General features: G+C 38.8%; 1 protein-coding gene across 2 annotated transcripts; it reads right to left on the reverse strand.

Annotated features, from left to right (window-relative positions):
* Window positions 1-404: 404 nt before the first annotated feature.
* Window positions 405-18,160, reverse strand: LOC111862979. Of its 2 annotated transcripts, none has more exons than XM_023848882.2 (11): window positions 18,061-18,160; window positions 17,464-17,573; window positions 16,123-16,259; window positions 15,189-15,425; window positions 14,207-14,306; window positions 9,468-9,784; window positions 8,690-9,084; window positions 8,301-8,537; window positions 6,732-6,817; window positions 4,031-6,523; window positions 405-1,947 (listed from the first exon to the last, which is right to left on the reverse strand). In XM_023848882.2, the coding sequence occupies exons 2-11, from the start codon at window positions 17,519-17,521 to the stop codon at window positions 1,850-1,852; spliced, it is 4,158 nt and encodes a 1,385-aa protein (XP_023704650.1). In that variant the 5' UTR covers window positions 17,522-17,573; window positions 18,061-18,160; the 3' UTR covers window positions 405-1,849. The 2 variants fall into 2 exon arrangements, with proteins under 2 accessions (XP_023704650.1, XP_023704651.1); XM_023848883.2 differs by lacking the exon at window positions 18,061-18,160 and adding an exon at window positions 17,716-18,030.
* Window positions 18,161-18,220: the final 60 nt, after the last annotated feature.

Genomic DNA, 18,220 nt, shown 5'->3' on the forward strand with positions numbered 1-18,220 from the left:
ACTTTATAAATATGAATTGGGGTAGCACAACTCTTTCCCTGGGGGTAAAGCAGCAGGAGTGTAAAGCTGACCACTCACCTCCAGCTATTGCTGAGGTCAAGAAAATGTGGATCTATACATCCACTCCCCTATATGCCTTCATGGCATAGTGCTTAATTAATTAAGCACATGGACAACTTTACCTTTTACATTTTATAAATGGTGAAGCTAAAAGAATTTGTACAATTTTTATTCTGAGACGTATGCTTCTCTTATATCTGACCTACTATCCTTGAAGATGTTTACTTCATCTCTCGAATGCTGTGGGGCAAAATGTAATTTCAGTTCCTTTTATCCTTCCTATTCACCATTTAGTTTATGTAATCTTCAAGTATTTGTTAATAATGTAGAAAGAAAATTATCAGTCTGTGTTCAAAAACTGTACATTTATTTTGAGAAAATAATTTTTAGTAAGAAATGCAGAGGAAATCCAGAGGCAGTAATAACATTTGAAGGAGAGACTAAAGCAGGTTTACATGTACTAATCTGCATGGCTGGAGTATTTGCAATGTTCTATAGACTCAAATGAGACAAGACTAATATATTTAGAAATTATCATGTTGTGACACCACAAGCTTCCCTTTACTATGCTGGCTTGTACAATGTGTCACTTGATGGTATATGAACATTGTCAGTAACATTAATTTATTTTAAAATATGTTTATACTTTCATAAACATGGCCATATGAGGAAACATTTCTTTTTCCATGCATTTATTCTAAATGTCTTCCTTCAGTAATTATTCTTTCATACACACACAGATACAAACACTCACGCCATAAACAAATTTACACCCTTTCAACATTTCATCTGTGTTTTTAATGCATTAAATATTGAAACAAAAACTGACTATGGGTGATATCACGAGTGAAAGGTGTTCAAGTACTCTAAAACGTGGCAAAAAATTATGGAGACATGATCAAATTTCCTCTTTAACATGTAAATGAAGTACAGTTATTACATTACAGACTTGCCTAAGTGTCCTGTCTTTCTGTAAGCACTAAGCATACACATATATTTAGCTTCTGGACCAACATCTATATTAAAAGTTGAGTCAAATACATAGTAGTTTTCCCACTAAGCTGTAATAATTTAAACTGATCTAAAGATATGAAATACAGCCATAAATTCAAAATGGCATGTTTATACAGTACTAACACTTGACAAAACAGACTCCATGGACATGAAGTTCCTGTAAACTGAAGACACATACTGATTTGTATTAAAAAGATAAATGGAAAAAATTTGATCATGAGCAGCATAATTTAGAGGTACTTATTTAACATGAAAATGTGCTTATTGTAAAAACTAAAACTGTGAAGGCCTGGTATAATTACCACGGTATTGCTTGTCCACTTGCCTATTAAATGTCTATTCATCACTCAATTTTATGATACACACAGATTTATTATATGAAAGAAATATAACATGTTTACAATGATTAAATAAAACACAGGTTTTAAATTCTGCAATCTTCTTCCCTTAACATTAAGCTATACACTTTGTACAGCCCTCTGTGGACATATTTTCATAACAGGTTTCCAAATCAAAATAACTGTTACTTAATCATGTCAATTACAAAACATCACTTCCTTTCCAGTCTTCTTTATACTAGCACGTGGAGAACTTACACTGCTGTGAGCTTCTGTACAATGGTAAAATGTGGACTACAGCCACTGAATGTAATATACTTGTCAGCAGATGTTCATTAAAACTGCTGCAATTGTCAAGAACTCCACATTATTTAACTTCAATGTTCCAACTACTATGTTGACATTACATTCTGAATCTGCAAGCAGATTTCTGTGGCTCATTTATCCAATTCTAGAGCTGCATATTGCTCCTCATCCACCTCAGTCATCATGAGGTTACCATCTGGCAGCAAAAGTACCACTCTTCTTGTTGCACCTAGCAACACAAAATAGGATTATAAAAATTAACAGGTGAAACTATGTACATTAATACTTTTATGAAAGAGAAGGCATTCTCAGAGTTTCCACTCGTATATTCAGTAATCTCTGCCATTAGTACTATAGGGATGCATTCTTCACCTCCATCATTTCATACTCCATGATTTTCCTTACATACCATTCATACTGTAAACACATTTCTTTTAAACTGAAAACATTTTATTCCATAAAAATATTATTTTTATAATAGAATTATGTTTCTGTAATTCCATGGTAGGCGAGCTGTTGAAAGAATGAAAATGACAGTAGAAGACTGAAAATGTATGCTGTAACTTACTGGGCACTGATTCCCCTGCAGTTGTGGGTGTATGTACATACGTTTTGCTTCAGTGCACTGACGATGTAGTTACTGACACAAGGTGCTCATGATCAAATACCTCTATGCATCATTAATTAATATGTATACATAGTTTCATATGTATAATTATAGAAGCCAGTGTCTATGTATGTATGTATGTATGTATGTATGTATGTTGCATTGACAGGGGATGACAACCCTGGGGATAACAACTAGAACAACATACATGTAGTATGGCTGACATTTTTTATTGTTGTTCTCCTGTAATGGTATGTTTTAAACAATATTTATTCAGACTGTTTTAATGAAAATTAGAGGGAGAGGAATGATGATGGCAGGGGGCGAAGTAAAGTAATATGGCAGAAAGGAGGGGAGGAGAAGAAAGGTATAAAAGTTTATATGACAAATGGAAAGATTTCCTGTTGAATTACTTATCCTTCATTTTTACACCATTTTATGCATTCATAGATGCAATGGTTCATAAACTATGGCTATCAAACCAAATGCTGAATAGAGACTTCATGCAGTGACCATTATTGTTGTTCCTTTCTACAACATAATTACCCAAGAAAAAGTGGGATCTTTATCAAAGACCTTTACATGATCTCAAGGCCCTAAATTATGCGGCACTAATGTTATTCCCATCTCACATGTTTGTGAATCCATCACATTACTACTGGTTATGGGATTCTGGTGGTCTTGAATGGCATAATATTCATTGATCAATTTGTTCAGAAGTTGAAAGGAACACATACACCATAATAATCTCGAAAAGACCTGCACTTTTTCTTATAAAATTAAAGGTCTAAATTCCTTTCCAGTTCAGGAAATATTATGGATGTTGAACTTTTTCTTTATCTTTTACGCTGTCTATTCTAAGCCTAGAAATTGTGTAGTCCAGAGGTGGTTACAAACTAACGAACCATCTCTGCTTCCATCTTTAGGCTTCTACCCTGAAGATGGTTCCTCCAAAACCATTGGTAACCACTTGCTACACTACATACACTGCTGGATTTTATGTTCTCAGGTCAATAACTGTGAGAGCACAGTCTTTAGGCCATGCAGTTCAGAGGTAACCTGATATTACACAACCCATGAGATTGGGGAGGGGTTAAAGCTATCCCTGTAACAGGTGAAGGCCAAAAGGGTTGTGAGACGTTGAGGCTGCCATGTTTTCTAGACAACTGGCTCAGAGGGTGGTAATGTTGTCAGCCTTATGAACCAGTTGCCCTTTACCCCCAGGAAGTTTCCTGGTACTTATTTCTGTTAGAGGCTGAGTTGACCCCAGGGCCATAGTTCAGCTGTAAAGATTAGGTCTATTGAAAAATCCAATGACCTCATAAAGAATTGAACCTACAACCTTCTGGGTTTGTAGCGTACTGCCTCAACCAACTATGCTACCACATGCCTCCCCCCAGACTGTACATTTATATACAGCCATAATCTACAAGCCCATACTCCAGATATTAAAGTGCCAATAAAACCCCATTATTTCATCCATTTTATTTTTATATTTACACTCCAAATTGAACAAGTATCCTGTACCTGCATTAACTTTTTTTCAGTATTTGGTGCTGTACTATACATAATTAGGATTTTGTGGACGTAGTTGGAAGGCTATGTAGTTTGACCATTTTTTATGACAAGATCGCCCATTAAAACGGCTATTTTTTACAGATCTTATATTTACATCAAGGCAGTAAATGAACTTTTGATTTCTCACCTGCCCCAGACATTGGTTCTCCTTCCTGGACGACCTGAGCCACAACTTGGGCCTGTGTCATTTCCTCTCCTTGCTCAACCCCTGATGTGATCATCAGCTGTTCACTATCTGCTTCTCCTTCCTTCACATAAAACTGTGAGCAACCGCTGCCACCCCCTATCACATTCACTTGATCAGGCATGAGCTGTGCTACAGCCTCAGCAACAGCAGTGTCCAATGTGAGAACAGAGCCATCCTCCATTCCTGCAGCTTGTTCCGCCGTTACATACACACACTGCGGCTCTCCGTCTGCAGACACTAACATTGCTTCCCCCCCATCCTGCTCTTCCTCTGTTGAAATTTGATACACCACACCATCTTCCCCAAATGTCACTAATTCGGTGCTCATTTCATTACTGCCCCCACTGGTACTGGCAGCACTACCACTGCCAACACTACTACTGCTGTTGGTAGTGTCCAGAAACAGTTTTCTTGCCGGAACAGAAATACCTCCACCAGCTTTTTGTGTGGATACAGTAACCTGTTGCTGTGAGCCATTTGTGCTAGAATTTGTGGTACTGATCTTTGTAACAGTCAAGCCCTCCTCTGTCCTTAGTGTGTTCATGTATGCTGTCGGATCAGCAATATTACTCTCTATCACAGTTCCCGTCGTTCCACCAGGGCTCATTTCGACTTTCAGTAGGGTTTCTTCTTCGCCACTCTGATACTGCGATTCCTGAACAATATGAATAGGTGAACCCTCTCGCTTGTCAGGTAGGATTTCTTCTGCATCTTCCTCTGCTCCTGGTGCTGATTCAGGCTCTGGCTCAGGTTCAGGACTTGGAACTGGTGTTGGTTCTCCTTCTGCTTGACCTAATATCTTTCCAGTTTCAGGACATAACGTAAATGGACGTGGTGGGCTGTCTGGTTCCAAAGAGGGAAGATCTCCCATTGGAAGCTCTGGCAAGGAATCAACTCCGTCATCACTATCACTGCTTGTGTGAACTTCATGGAACTCCATATGAAGTCCATCACCATCCACTAGTTTGCTATCCCTTTGTTTACCATTATTTACATTGTCTCCCACTGAAATTCCCCTGCTCTTTCCTCTGCTTATTGGCTTCTTCAACTTTGGATCATCTAGTTTTAAGCCAGGTTTCACTTGTACTGAACCTGGCGGCATCAGTACACCACCAGAACCCTGTTTCAACAAGACGGCAGTATCCTTTGCCTGCTGTCTCTTGGCCAATATTAATCTCTGTTGTGCAGTCATTGCTGGTGATGGGACATAACTCTGCACAGCCTTACCTAACATTGCATGGATAGGTTTAATTCCACTCTTCACCTGCGCAGCTGGAGAAGGAGTTCGTATCAGTCCCCTTCCTAGAGGTGACTGCAGAGGCATTTTTGGTCTTAGAGTACTGGAGATTTTGGTCTGAACTCCTGGTATTGCTATAGGTGACCTTTTAATACCAGAACCTAAACTTGGTCTGAGAGACATCCCAGGTAATCTGGGTTGTAGTCCCGGTCGCAGAGATGCCTGCAATAAGCCAGGCCTCTGAGTTAACATAGAAAGTGGCCGGGGAGAAGACAGAGAAGGTCGAGAACCAACTCGTGGTGAGATGAGAGGAGGTCTTCCCCCTGAGATCCCCATATGAGATAGTCCTGACAATGGCTTGTTCAAACTTCCTGTTGGTGTCACCCGGATCAAACCAGAATTCACATTTAATGGTGATCTTAGTGGTGTTCCTTGTTTTGATGAAGTCTGACCTACAACAGAACGAGTTCCCGTGATTGGTTGGGAGAGAGATTTTCGCACAATGCCAGTCTGTACACCATCTCTTTTGCTTCCTGATATCACAACTCCAGCATTTCCAACTTTCTGTCCTTGTGGAGACTGTTTTGTAGGCGATATTCTTGCCTTCACTGGCGAAGAAGGCAAATCATTCAGTTTAACAATACCAGATTTATTTGATATTATATAGACACCAGAAGTAAGATTTGGGACCTGTCGTGGATCTACCTTAATAACACCTTTTGAGTTGGCAACAAGAACTGGAGGCTGTGATGGAGGAGGCTGTTTTAAAGTGGGCTGTGGTTTTTTATTATGTTCGGGGGAAGAATCAGATGCTAGACCCAATTCAACGGCCAAATCTTTCTCCACTGTAGAAGGACTTTTATTTTTGGCAATTCCATTTATAGTATTACTTGAATCAACAGACTGAATCCGTTTTGACGACCTGCCATGTCCCCGTTTCATTACATCATCTCCAAGTTTTACCATGGGGACCTTGTGAATCACACCCATTGATTTGTTTTGGTTTCCTTGCACCGATACAATATTGTGTTTGGGTCTTTTTTTCTCACTTGAGTCTTCATCTGAAGATCCACCACTATTCCATGATGCACCCATTTCACCTCCACTCCAATCATCATCCGGAGGTTCTAATTTTATTTTTTTGTCAGGTACCATGTCATCATCAGAGTCACTTTCTTCTCCAGCTTTTCTTTTACCTGTAAATTATAACAACTGGTATGATAAAAGTAATTAGATTGCACAGATCCATTATATCCCGACAAAGGTCAGTGGTTATCTAGTGTTTGAGAGTGCTTAAGTCTCTGGTGAGGTCTGCACATTAACATGTTGTGCTGCATGAATATTTCCATTTCTTGCTACATAACCGTTTGACTTGACTGGGATATACCAACTCCTTTATCATACCTGATTCAAATTCTTTCTTGGTCATAGAGCCACACCATGACTTAACTTGCTCCAGAGCTCTCTTCTTGCTGCTTCGTACTGGACGGCTATAACAAGACAGGACAAATGTACGATACTAATGGGTATAATTCAGAATTATACAGTCTAATTGTAATTCACCACAAACAGGGTTCTATCAATGCCAAGTTCTGGTGACATCATTACAAAAGTGTGTTTCATTTCACTGATAATGACAGGAAAGGTTTATACCAAAGACTGCAAAAGCTTCTTTTTTGTGATTTATACCATTATTCTAGAGTTGGGATAGCATAGTCAGTATAGCGACTAGCTACGGGCTGGATGACCCAAGGGTCAGAGTTCGAGTCCTGGTAGAGTCAAGAATTTTCTCTTCACCACATCATTCAGACCAGCTCTGGGGTCCACCCAACTTCCTATCCAATGGGTACTGGGGGTTCTTTCCCTGGGGCTGGAACAGCTGGGGTGTGAAGCTGACCATTCACCTCCAGCTAGTGCAGAGGGTAAGAAAATGTGGATCTATACATCCACTCCCCTATATGCCTTCATGGCATAGTGCTTAATTAGTCAAGCACAGGTACAACCTTACCTTTACCATTATTCTGCAACCATATAAGAGAATTTCTGAAGAGTCTCTGCCAAACCAAGATATATCTATAAACAAATCTCTGCCACTGTAGAAGGATCCTCTATCAATACCTTCCACCAAAGGCTATTTATATGGCATATTCCTGTTTATGCTAGCAAGGACATGAAATCTGGGTCGCCTCTCATACTGGCTGATATGAACAAACCAGCTGTCATTGTCCTGCAATTGGTCGGGCCCCAATTGAAAGCAGGGGCACACTGTGTGAATGTATCATTTCTACAACTCACCAGCCTTCACACAGACATTAAAAGTTATTCATAAAACAAACTGTCAATAATTTGACACTGAACAACAAAAAAAGTTCAGAATGCAGTGAAATGCTAAAATTACTGTAATGGTAATAATATGGCAAGAAATTATGACAATACCAACCTAACAGACAGTTGAAACAAAAAGTGTGAAACGCAGAGTACAGAACAAAATAAAGCCTGTCTGAACGTTTGAGGAAAGAGAAGTTTAGGAACTCTGATCACGACTATGGAAAATTTACTTCTTCAATAGCAGAGAAGGTATTCTTACAGGTGCAGGTAAATGCAAACATCAACATTAAATGGGAAGGGGGGAGAGGCATATTGCAGTTCTTCAAGATTTGAGATATATTATTATTTATAACTATTTAAAATGAAATTAATATAAGTATTGGTATTGTAAATATGATAGTGGTGACTGGAGATTACTGGCTTTTGGGATATGAGGCTGCGCAGTCTGGCAGATATACACCATTGTTTCTGAAGAATCTGTTGCCACCATCTTCAGGTTAGGAGAGGCTATCTTTCCTTTTCTACCCTGAAGATGGACGCAGCAGGTTCCTTAGTAACACTGGCAAATATTTACAACATTACAAAGCATTATAGCTGCAAACTGAGTTACAAAGGGTTAGGAAGCCATCTGTAGATGCTTCTGACCTTTCAAAAGTTGTTAAACCACTAGGTCCTGGCTGATTCAACTCTTCTGGTTTTCCTGTAGTTTTAACTTTTATCACTGACTTCTCAGCTATGCCTTGATTTAGTTTCTGCTGCTGTGCCATTTGGCTTGTAGCTCTGTGCTGAATTGCTTTCTGCCTTGCAAGCTCACGTTCAAATGTCTCAACCAATTTATCACAAGCTGCCATGTTCTCCACGGGTTCCCATGTATTCTGATCGCTGAAAATAATCATTATAAAGCAATAATTTAATAAGCATGGAGTTCCAGGCAGAACTTATATAGCGTACTTTTCAACTGCTGCAGGATGCTTGGAAGCATCTTGTAACATTCCCCTGTATATCTTTATGTGTACTAATTACATGAAACTTACGTTGGATACCCTTCCCATTTCAGTAAATACTCATAGTATTTCCTCTTTGGGTTGAATCTCTTTGCAAGGATTTTTTCTACGACATATTCGTCTTCACTGTCCTTGTTTTTATCACTTCGCCGTACCACTCTGTTCCCTGACAGTTTGCTATCTGGTAGGGGTTTCCTTTTCACTGTGCCTGGTCGCTGTGTCAGGGATGCAGGGCTAAATGAACCACGAACCCGAAGTTTCATGCCTGCTTCTCCATGCTCGGCTTGCTCTTCCACCTGGTCCTCTTCGCTGCTCATATGCTCTACCTTGATTTCAACCATTCCATCACCAAGTGGGTCCTTCACTAATTTAATGTCTCCAGTTTTTATGCGGGTTGATGCTTCGGATTCTGGCTGCAGTGTCTCCTGTATCAGATGTAATGCCACAAAGGTAAATTACCGCATCACCTAACAAGATATATATTTAGTACCAATTTACTTAATCTGTTCCCCTTATATACTGCTGAGGTTTATTTTTTCATTTTGATCATTTTACAGATGGTAGGACTCCTTGGATGAGTTATCAACTCATCGCAAAGCCTCTACCTAAACTCAGGACAACATAAACACAAACACATACAAAAATCCATGCCTTATGTGGGATTTGAATCTACAATCCTGGCTTCTGAGCGAGGGAAGACAGGATATGCCTTAGACTGCTCGGCTACCATGACCAGCTATCTGATACCAAACAACTTTTAAATACAGCAGCGTCTTACTTAGAAGAAAATCAGATTTTCACTACTTACCGAGTTCTTTTCTTCGTCTTCTTTATCTGGTTTTGCAGATTCTGTTCCTTTCTCTGTTGGTTCCTTTATATTTTCCTTCTCTTCAGATTCCAGACATTCATCTTTTTCACCTCCATCACTTTCACTGACAGTGGGAGCAGATTCTTTCACATCAGTCTTTGCCATTGTTGCTTCACCTGAAGAATCCTTTCTGATGGAATATGTCCGTATTTCTTTGGTACCCTGGCCATCACGTACTCGGCGTACATCTCTCGCACTGCCATTCTTATCTACAGGTATACGTACAATCTTACGTACGACTTTTCGCTGTTCTGTTTCTGTAACATATTGGGCATATTTTTCAAGAAACATCTTTTAAGATTGCTCACATGACACACAAAGACAAGAAAGTAAGACTTCTATATATCACAAGAAGGTTTAACTCCTACAATAAAAAAAAATCACCAAATAATAACGGATGTGACTAACTATACATATACTAGTACTTGACATGCTATCAGGAACATACACAATCACTGGAACCAATATACAGATGCCTTTTGCAGAAAAATGAGAAATGTGTGATCCTATGACTTCCTTTTCAGGCTATATTTTAACAATAAACAAGGTGATACATAGGTGAACATAAGGGCATTTTTACTTTTATGGCTTATTTACTGATGCTCTCAATACTTCAGACAATACAGTGTCACTGTAAGGATGATTAATGCATTAAAGGAGAGCACATGGAATGATGCAGCAGTGGCCTAATTTGAGGTAATGCACTGGAATTTGTCTGAAGGGACTGAGGAAAACCATGAAAACCTCTCAGTTTGCACAGCCTGTGTCATGGCCAAGTTACCTGGTTGGACCACAGGAATGTTCTTATGCCTAGAAAGACCCCATTATAACCGGAGGAAAGGCATTATTTTCCATACTCCACAAATACTGCACACCTCAATGGCCCTGAAGTCAATTTACTTCTAGTAATACTTCACAAATCTATGAATTAGCTAGCAAACAGTAAATTCACAAGCTGCGAATACCACAAACACAATTACTGTGAGAACAATTCAGATCTTGAAAATGATCAGCTAGTATAAAACTACAGTTCTGAAGCTATTTACACTACACAGTCAGAAATTATGCTTCACTGGTCATGATGCTGATTTACTGGTAACAAAAATCTAATTATTAGGGGGGTGGGTGATTTTCCAGTAAGACAGTGGCAGCCATATTTACTGAATTGGAATTGAAAACACTTAGCTAGCAATTCTTATACATATAAAGGCCAGATGTCTGTGAAGCTTGCATCAGTAGATAACGTGGAACTCAGTGCCTGATATGGCACTGATATAATAGTGACACTGAAATAACGTGAAAATTTTGTCATGTGGTGAAGTGAGCGTCAGCTATGATGAAGAAGAAAGTGTCAGCATGCATCATGGCATATGGTACAGTCAGGCATGAGCGACCACATTTTCCATTTACTGGCAAGCCTGGCATAAATGTTGATTTAGAGGACTCCAGTAACCGCCTGGAAAATTCTGAGCTGTTCCGTACGTCAGGAATTGCGGAAGTAATAACCACAGAAACAAATCTGCATGCCAAATAAATTTTAGAAAGTATGACTAATCTAGAACTAAGATCTAGGACCCATCACTGGTAGGAAACAGACAGAAGTGAAATAATGAAGATGCTGGCACTTTCTACTACAAGAACTTCACCAAAGGCTGGATAACAAGAGCCACTTTTCCTGGAGGAAAATTCTGGAAACACCTATATTTTTGGACCCGTTCAGTGATGCTCAAGTTTCTTCATTTTGTCGACAATGAACGTTATAATGAGGCCACTTGCAGTTCCAAAAGACTGTATAAATTAAAACCCATACTAGATCAACAAATAAAACAAACTCTGTGATTTTAGTCCGCAAGCAACCGCTGCTTATCAGCGAAGTCAGTGCCAACTTTAGCGGATAGAGGGTATCGCGTGGTCAGCGCAACGAATCCCCAAGGCCGATAATTTTGGTTTTCTACACCAGAGCCGCTATTTCCTTGAAATAGCTCCTAAATTATCCTCATGAGGGTGAGTGGACCCTGTTCCACACCCAATACTTCTCAGAAAAAAAAAATCTGGTAGCGCCGGGAATTGAACTCGGACCTCTGGATCTGTAGCCAGGAACTCTGACCACTAGACCATAGAGACGGTCAACCATACTAGATCATCTAATGTCAAATTTAGGAGTGGATATACTCCAGAGTGTGATGTGTCAGTAGATGAGACGCTGATGATGTGGAAGGGATGTGTCATGGAAGGTATACATACTTTCAGTATATGCTTGATTTCGTTTAAATTCTTTTGAATTGTGTGAAGCCAAATCTGGTTATGTATGATACAATTTTCAACAAATCCCTAAAACATGATCCATGAGGCTGAAAAGTAGTTCTGTAACTCTGGCATCTCTAATGAATCAGGGATACAGTGTAATCATGGACAACTGGCTTTCTAACCCAGATCTGCTCCACAGCTGTGCAGCAAATGAACTGATGTTATGGGAAACTCGCATCAAAACAGGAAAGGTGTTCTTGATGAAATAAAGAATGCAGAATTGAAAATGAAAGAACATGTAAGATTTGAGGCTTTCACGGCGGTGACTATGAAGAAAGCAGTCTTCTGGGATTTGGCACCGTGTATATGTGGTGTTAACCGACGTTTCGGAGGAACGTATCGCCTCCATCTTCAGGGTAGAAGAAAAAATATATAAGAAATCTGCAAGCAAAGAGACCGTGAGAACTGGTAAAAGCGGTTCTCACGGTCTCTTTGCTTGCAGATTTCTTATATATTTTTTCTTCTACCCTGAAGATGGAGGCGATACGTTCCTCCGAAACGTCGGTTAACACCACATATACACGGTGCCAAATCCCAGAAGACTGCTTTCTTCAAGAAAGAACATGTTTCAGTCTACAAAGACAGACTGCTGACAATGAAGTGGAAAAATAGAGATATATGTCTTATAAGTACCATGGGGGCATGCGGTAGCATAGTTGGTTGAGGCACTATGCTACAAGTTGGAAGGTCGCAGGTTCAAGTCCCGATGAGGTCATTGGATTTTTTTCAAATTACCTGATCCTTTCAGGTGCACTATGGCCCTGGGGTCAAGTCAGCCTCTAACAGAAATGGGTACCAGGATTATTGTTGGGGTTAAGTGCGGCCGGCACGTAAGGCTGACAACCTTACCACCATCTATGAGCCGATTATATAGAAAATGTGGGAACCTCAACATCTCACAACCCTATGGGCCTCCACACCCTGTTACAGGGATACCTTTACTTTTTTTACTTTTTATAAGTACCATTCATGATAAAATGGTTCTAACTATGGTTTGAGGGCAATACACACTGAAGCCCAAAGTAGTCATTGATTATAATCCCAGGACAGGAGGTGCGGAACTCCGTGATGCTTACTTGACGAGCTATCCCAGCAGAAATAAAGGACGTAAAAAGAAAATAAAGGGGGAGGAACACCACACACACAAACTAAACAACTATAAAAAGCACTTCTGTCACTTGAGCGATATCTGTTGTTTGAATTCATATTTACTTAAAAGCGGCAATATTTCCAGGATGGTATTTAAAGTGAAACTTGGAGAAAATTTAATTTCAAAATATCATATAACATAAGAGAGACTGTTATGCAGACCACCAGAAACTGCCCCACCAAGGATGAACACTTCTCATTATCCCTTCTACCTGCTGCCACAGTGTCAAAGCAAAATCTGTGTCGGTGCTGTGTTATGTGCTACAAAAAGGGTCTATGTTATGAAACGTGGAACAACTGCAAAGTCTGTCAGGTGGCCCTGTGTGCTGTACTATTTTGAATGTTACCATATGGTTGTCGACTATTAGAGGGGTGAAAAGGGCATTGAGGTTCAGCAAGTGGCTAAGAAGTGTCTGAAATTAACATTTTAGTAAACAGAAAGTGTACTATGGGCTGGTATTGAAAACTGCACTATAATTATAAAGACCTTCACAGTATGTGCCATTGGTATAATTGTTTTAGTGATCATTCCATAATCTGCAAAAGATAACAATTTTGTAGCTGATGTCTGGAAGAACAAACAGACTTTGTTGTAAGTTCATTCATCCATAGTAGCCTTGAATTTGGGAAGGAAGTACAAATTCAGTGCACACAGCAATACGAAACATCTGTTATCAATGAAGTGAGTTGTAGTAGGTCATAGTGAAATGTTGTAAGAATCAAACATGTGGGTGTGTGTTTAGGCTTGAGGTGGTTCTGTCAGTCAGCTTCTATGACCATGTTTGATTTCTAAACACCAGACACCAGTCAGGACTGCATATAGTGGATGTGCATGAGCCAGATATGTCTTTGTGATCAGGTTTTGGGAAATGAAATGCATGTCATTGCTGACAGTGGCATACTTTTTGAGAATAAAGCAAAAAGTACAGAATTTGACTAAAAAATATAAACTTAAATATAACGGCTATATAAATGAAAATACAGATATCTGAACTCTGATAATCGGTCTTTCAGAAACTTTTTGTTTCATAATTTTATAACACATGATTGAGATATTGAATTTTAAAAAGGGAGCAACAATTATAAAATTGAATGCTGCAGCAACAAATTCATATGTCCGGGAATTTTAACATTCCACTGTGGGAGAGATAAGAACACTGAACATATACACTTAACTGGTTAAATTTGGACTGCCAAAGCTTTCAATTGCAATTAAAACTTACTTATTTCTGCATCATTTGCACTCATTTCTTCTGATTTGTAGTCATCCTCCTCGTCGTCAGTTATTGGCATAGACTTCGTAGTAACAACTCGAGGCCTTGTCTACAGGAAATATATTACTCTGGATTAGATATTTCTGTTTTTTTTTATTATTATTAAGAAAGCCAAGCCCATTTCAATTATTATCTGTAAACTTCAGTGGATAAGTGTTTTCACTGTCCAATCGTAATGTTTTTATTCTTGACTTCAATCCTATGTACACTCTTCTACAACACATTTCGGCCTCACACAGCCACCTTCAGGCGTAGTAACTCTTACTAAATTGTTTCACTGTTACTTAAATTTATTCGTGTGTGGAATTTTGCAGTGCTACCAGATTTTCTGAGAAGTAGTGGGTCTGGAACAGGGTCCACTCAGCCTCGTGAGGATAACTGAAGAGCTATATGAAGGAAATAGCAGCTCCAGTCTATAAAACCGAAATTAACAGTTGTGGGGATTCGTTGCGATAACCACGCGACACCCTCTATCCGCAAAAATTGGCACTAACTTCACTGACAAGCAGCGGTCGCTTGGTCGGTATAGTTCGCTTGCAGACTCAAGCCATGGAGTTTAGTTTTTTTGTGGTATTCATTACTACTTTCAATAAATATCTTCTAAAATCCATAAAATGCTGTTACTTGCCGATTGCCAACACACAGTTGGCAATGAGATAATACCAGCATTTCATGGATTTTAGAATATTTTTATTGAAAGTAACAAAGTGTTCCAAAAGCGACTATACAGAAATGACAGTGCAACGATTTTAGTATAAGCAACCACACCTCAGGATGGCAATGACAGGCCAAAATGTGTTGTAGAAGAATGTACATAGGATAGAAGGTAAGAATAAAAATGTTTCATTTGGATTGTGAAAACACCTATCCACTTAAGATTAGCAGTAATGCAATAGGACAATGAAGTACAATAACTGTAAACTATACTAACCTCAATGGGACTTTTGCTGGAATGTACTACTTCTGCCATTTTAGCATTGGCAAGTGTAGAAAAGGTCTGTATAGACTTGCCAGCAGCAATCCATGATTCTCTTGTGTTCTCTGCCATCTTACACCATCGTTGATAAAGCTTCCATGAATTCATTGGATCTCTTTCTCCTTCTACTTTATGCTGATTCATTACTGAACTCTTCCACAACAAGAATGCCCAGACTTGAGGTTTTGATTCCTAGGTACAATATGGAATTTTCAGAATAATACTGTGTATTTTTCTTGTAAAAAGAATACCTTTCCTTACAAAATATGGAAATGTAGACATGTATGCACATGCACACACATTCACTCTCACACACTCTCTCGCATGTGCGCATACACACAAGCAAAAGCGCCTGCAGTTGTACAGTTTACGATTCATCTGACCATATGCATTAAAGTCTATACCCACCTAACCAACCAGCTTTACATGAAATTAGTTAACCTGGCAAGAGAATCATTTTTTTTTTATTTTTATATAGGGGTATTACCATTTGTCTGGCCAGTCTAGGTAGCTGAGCGGTCTAAGGCATGCACTGTCTTCGCTCGCTCAGAAGCCAGGATCGTAGGTTCGAATCCCACTCAGGACATGGATGTCTGTGTGCATTTTTCTGTGTTTGTCTACAGGTAGAGGCCTTGCAACGAGCTGATCACTCGCCCAAGGAGTCCTACCGAATGTTTAAGATCTAGTAAACCGAAGTGAAACGGAGAGTTTCATGGAGGTAGGCCTAGGACCAAATTGGGGCTGTAGCGCCACAGAAAAAAAAATTACCATTCGTTTGGGTATTAACGTTATGGGGTGAGTGTCTAGTTAAGGTCCAATATTTCATTATTTTGGTTCTTAAAATAAAGGATTGCCTGTAAACTATTAAATATTCCAAAAAAGAACTCACTGATAAATTGGCCTTGAATGTGGGTTTTCCACACTCACTGGCATTCTTATGTTCTTGAAACTCTTCAATAAAATGAAACACATAATGGCAGGTGCCACAAACTAGCACATCCAAGCAGGCTACTTCTTCTTGGGCCCCTGAAATAAAATAAATTGCATTTTATTTACTCTTCCTGGCCCATGTTCATTAATTTTTTTCAATTGAACTAATCCTTCCAGCCACACTATGGCCCTGGGGTTAACTCAACTTCTAACAGAAATGAGTACCAGGAATTTTCTTGGGGAGTAAGGGGCAGTCAGCATCTAACGCTGACAATGTTGTTGCCATCTGCAACTTGCGTGTCTAGAAAATGTGACAGCCTTGATGTCTCACAAACCCATGGTCCTCCAAAGCCTTTTGCAAGGATAGCTCATGTATGATGACACACTGAATCACAGAATGACCATTCTCTAATTCAACTGGCAAGACTTAGACAGAACAAAATGTTTATTTCTATTACCCATTTGTTTGTTGTGTTCAGAGTAATATATGAATGAGATTCAAAAAGTACCTTGGTAAAGGCGAATAACAGTTTTCAACTCCCAATTTTGAAGATTATAATCAAAGCTTGGTACATAAAATGTACTTAATATACCACTGATACCTTTTGGTCTCCTAGGAATGCAAACTTTAATGATTTCAACATCAAAATAATAAAAGGTACACTATGTAAGATTTGAGGTTCTCACGGCGGTGACTATAAAGAAATGGTACAGTTTCAACAAAGTGAAATTCTGTGCTATGAAAGTTTTTGGATTTGATTTTGTGTGAGCAGATGATTAATACAACAATTCAGCTACAAAATTTACAAGGTCGAATGTCAAACTGTCATGAGAATTTCAAATTTGATTCATAGTATTTTTCAGTGATTCATAAAGCTCCTGAATTTTGATATCTTCATAATAATTTGGATGATTGTGTATTTATTTACATTAAAATGATACTATGAAGTATTATCTGCATACAATTATAATCAGAAAGGGGTATCCACATCACATTTACCTTAGATACTATAATATAATATGATAATAACAATAAAAAACAACTCTTTTATTGAAGTACTTTACAACAGCTAAAATGTCAATGAGCAAGATCTGATGAAAAATATACAATATAAAGGATAATAATAATAATGACAACAGTAATAATAAACAGGGGGGGAAGAGTCAATGACATTGGGACAAATAACACCAAACAATTATTTAAGGCACTGGAGCTTGAAAATTAAATGTTCACAACTGTTGGAACATACTAATGACGCAATAATAGTAACAAATGCAATTTACAAAATTTAAAAATTACCTTTAATGATCCTTGGATTTTTGTTCACAGATGACGGGTCGCCTCCTTCACCCTCCATGGCAGGCACTGATCTTGCAATGATCGAATACTCAAAACTGACACAGAACTCTCTACGAAAAGAAATAAAACACAGCAATACAAAATGCTGTTTATATTCTGTATTCAAATCTACGTTTGATGTAAATATCTCTAACTATTCTCTCATTCTACGTTATTGTTTACGCATGCAGCAAATGAAGTAGCCTCAATTGCCTGTTCAGACATCTTCCGTTTTCAATCCAGGGTCTATACAATGAATCTAAAATGTTATTACATTCGCCTTCAGTTAAAATTAGCTTCACCACTTTGTAAATTTTTCACTGCACAAGATAACACACTTCATTGCATTAATCAAAGAAATCATCACATTTACGATCTTCAACCTATCGAAATGTTCATCTTTGCAGGGATATGTAGCTGCTAGGTAAAATGGCAATGTATAATCAGTACGTTCCATTCCGTAGTTGTTTGCCAGTGAAAGTACCTAAACATTATAAAACCATACCAAAGTCAATATGAATACACTATTACTTTTGTATGTGAGCACTGAACACTTACATTCAAAGTAGCTGTATTGAAATGTACGCTTTTCTTGAATAGATCACTACCCATTACACCTCTCTATGGTTGCATCGCGTCACATCGACCGTGGCGCCATCCGTCAGTACATGGCGGGAATGTGATGATGCTGTTCGTATTCAAACATCCATTAACTGCA

Source organism: Cryptotermes secundus, unplaced genomic scaffold, assembly GCF_002891405.2.
Source record: "Cryptotermes secundus unplaced genomic scaffold, Csec_1.0 scaffold1016, whole genome shotgun sequence".
NCBI lineage: Eukaryota > Metazoa > Arthropoda > Insecta > Blattodea > Kalotermitidae > Cryptotermes > Cryptotermes secundus.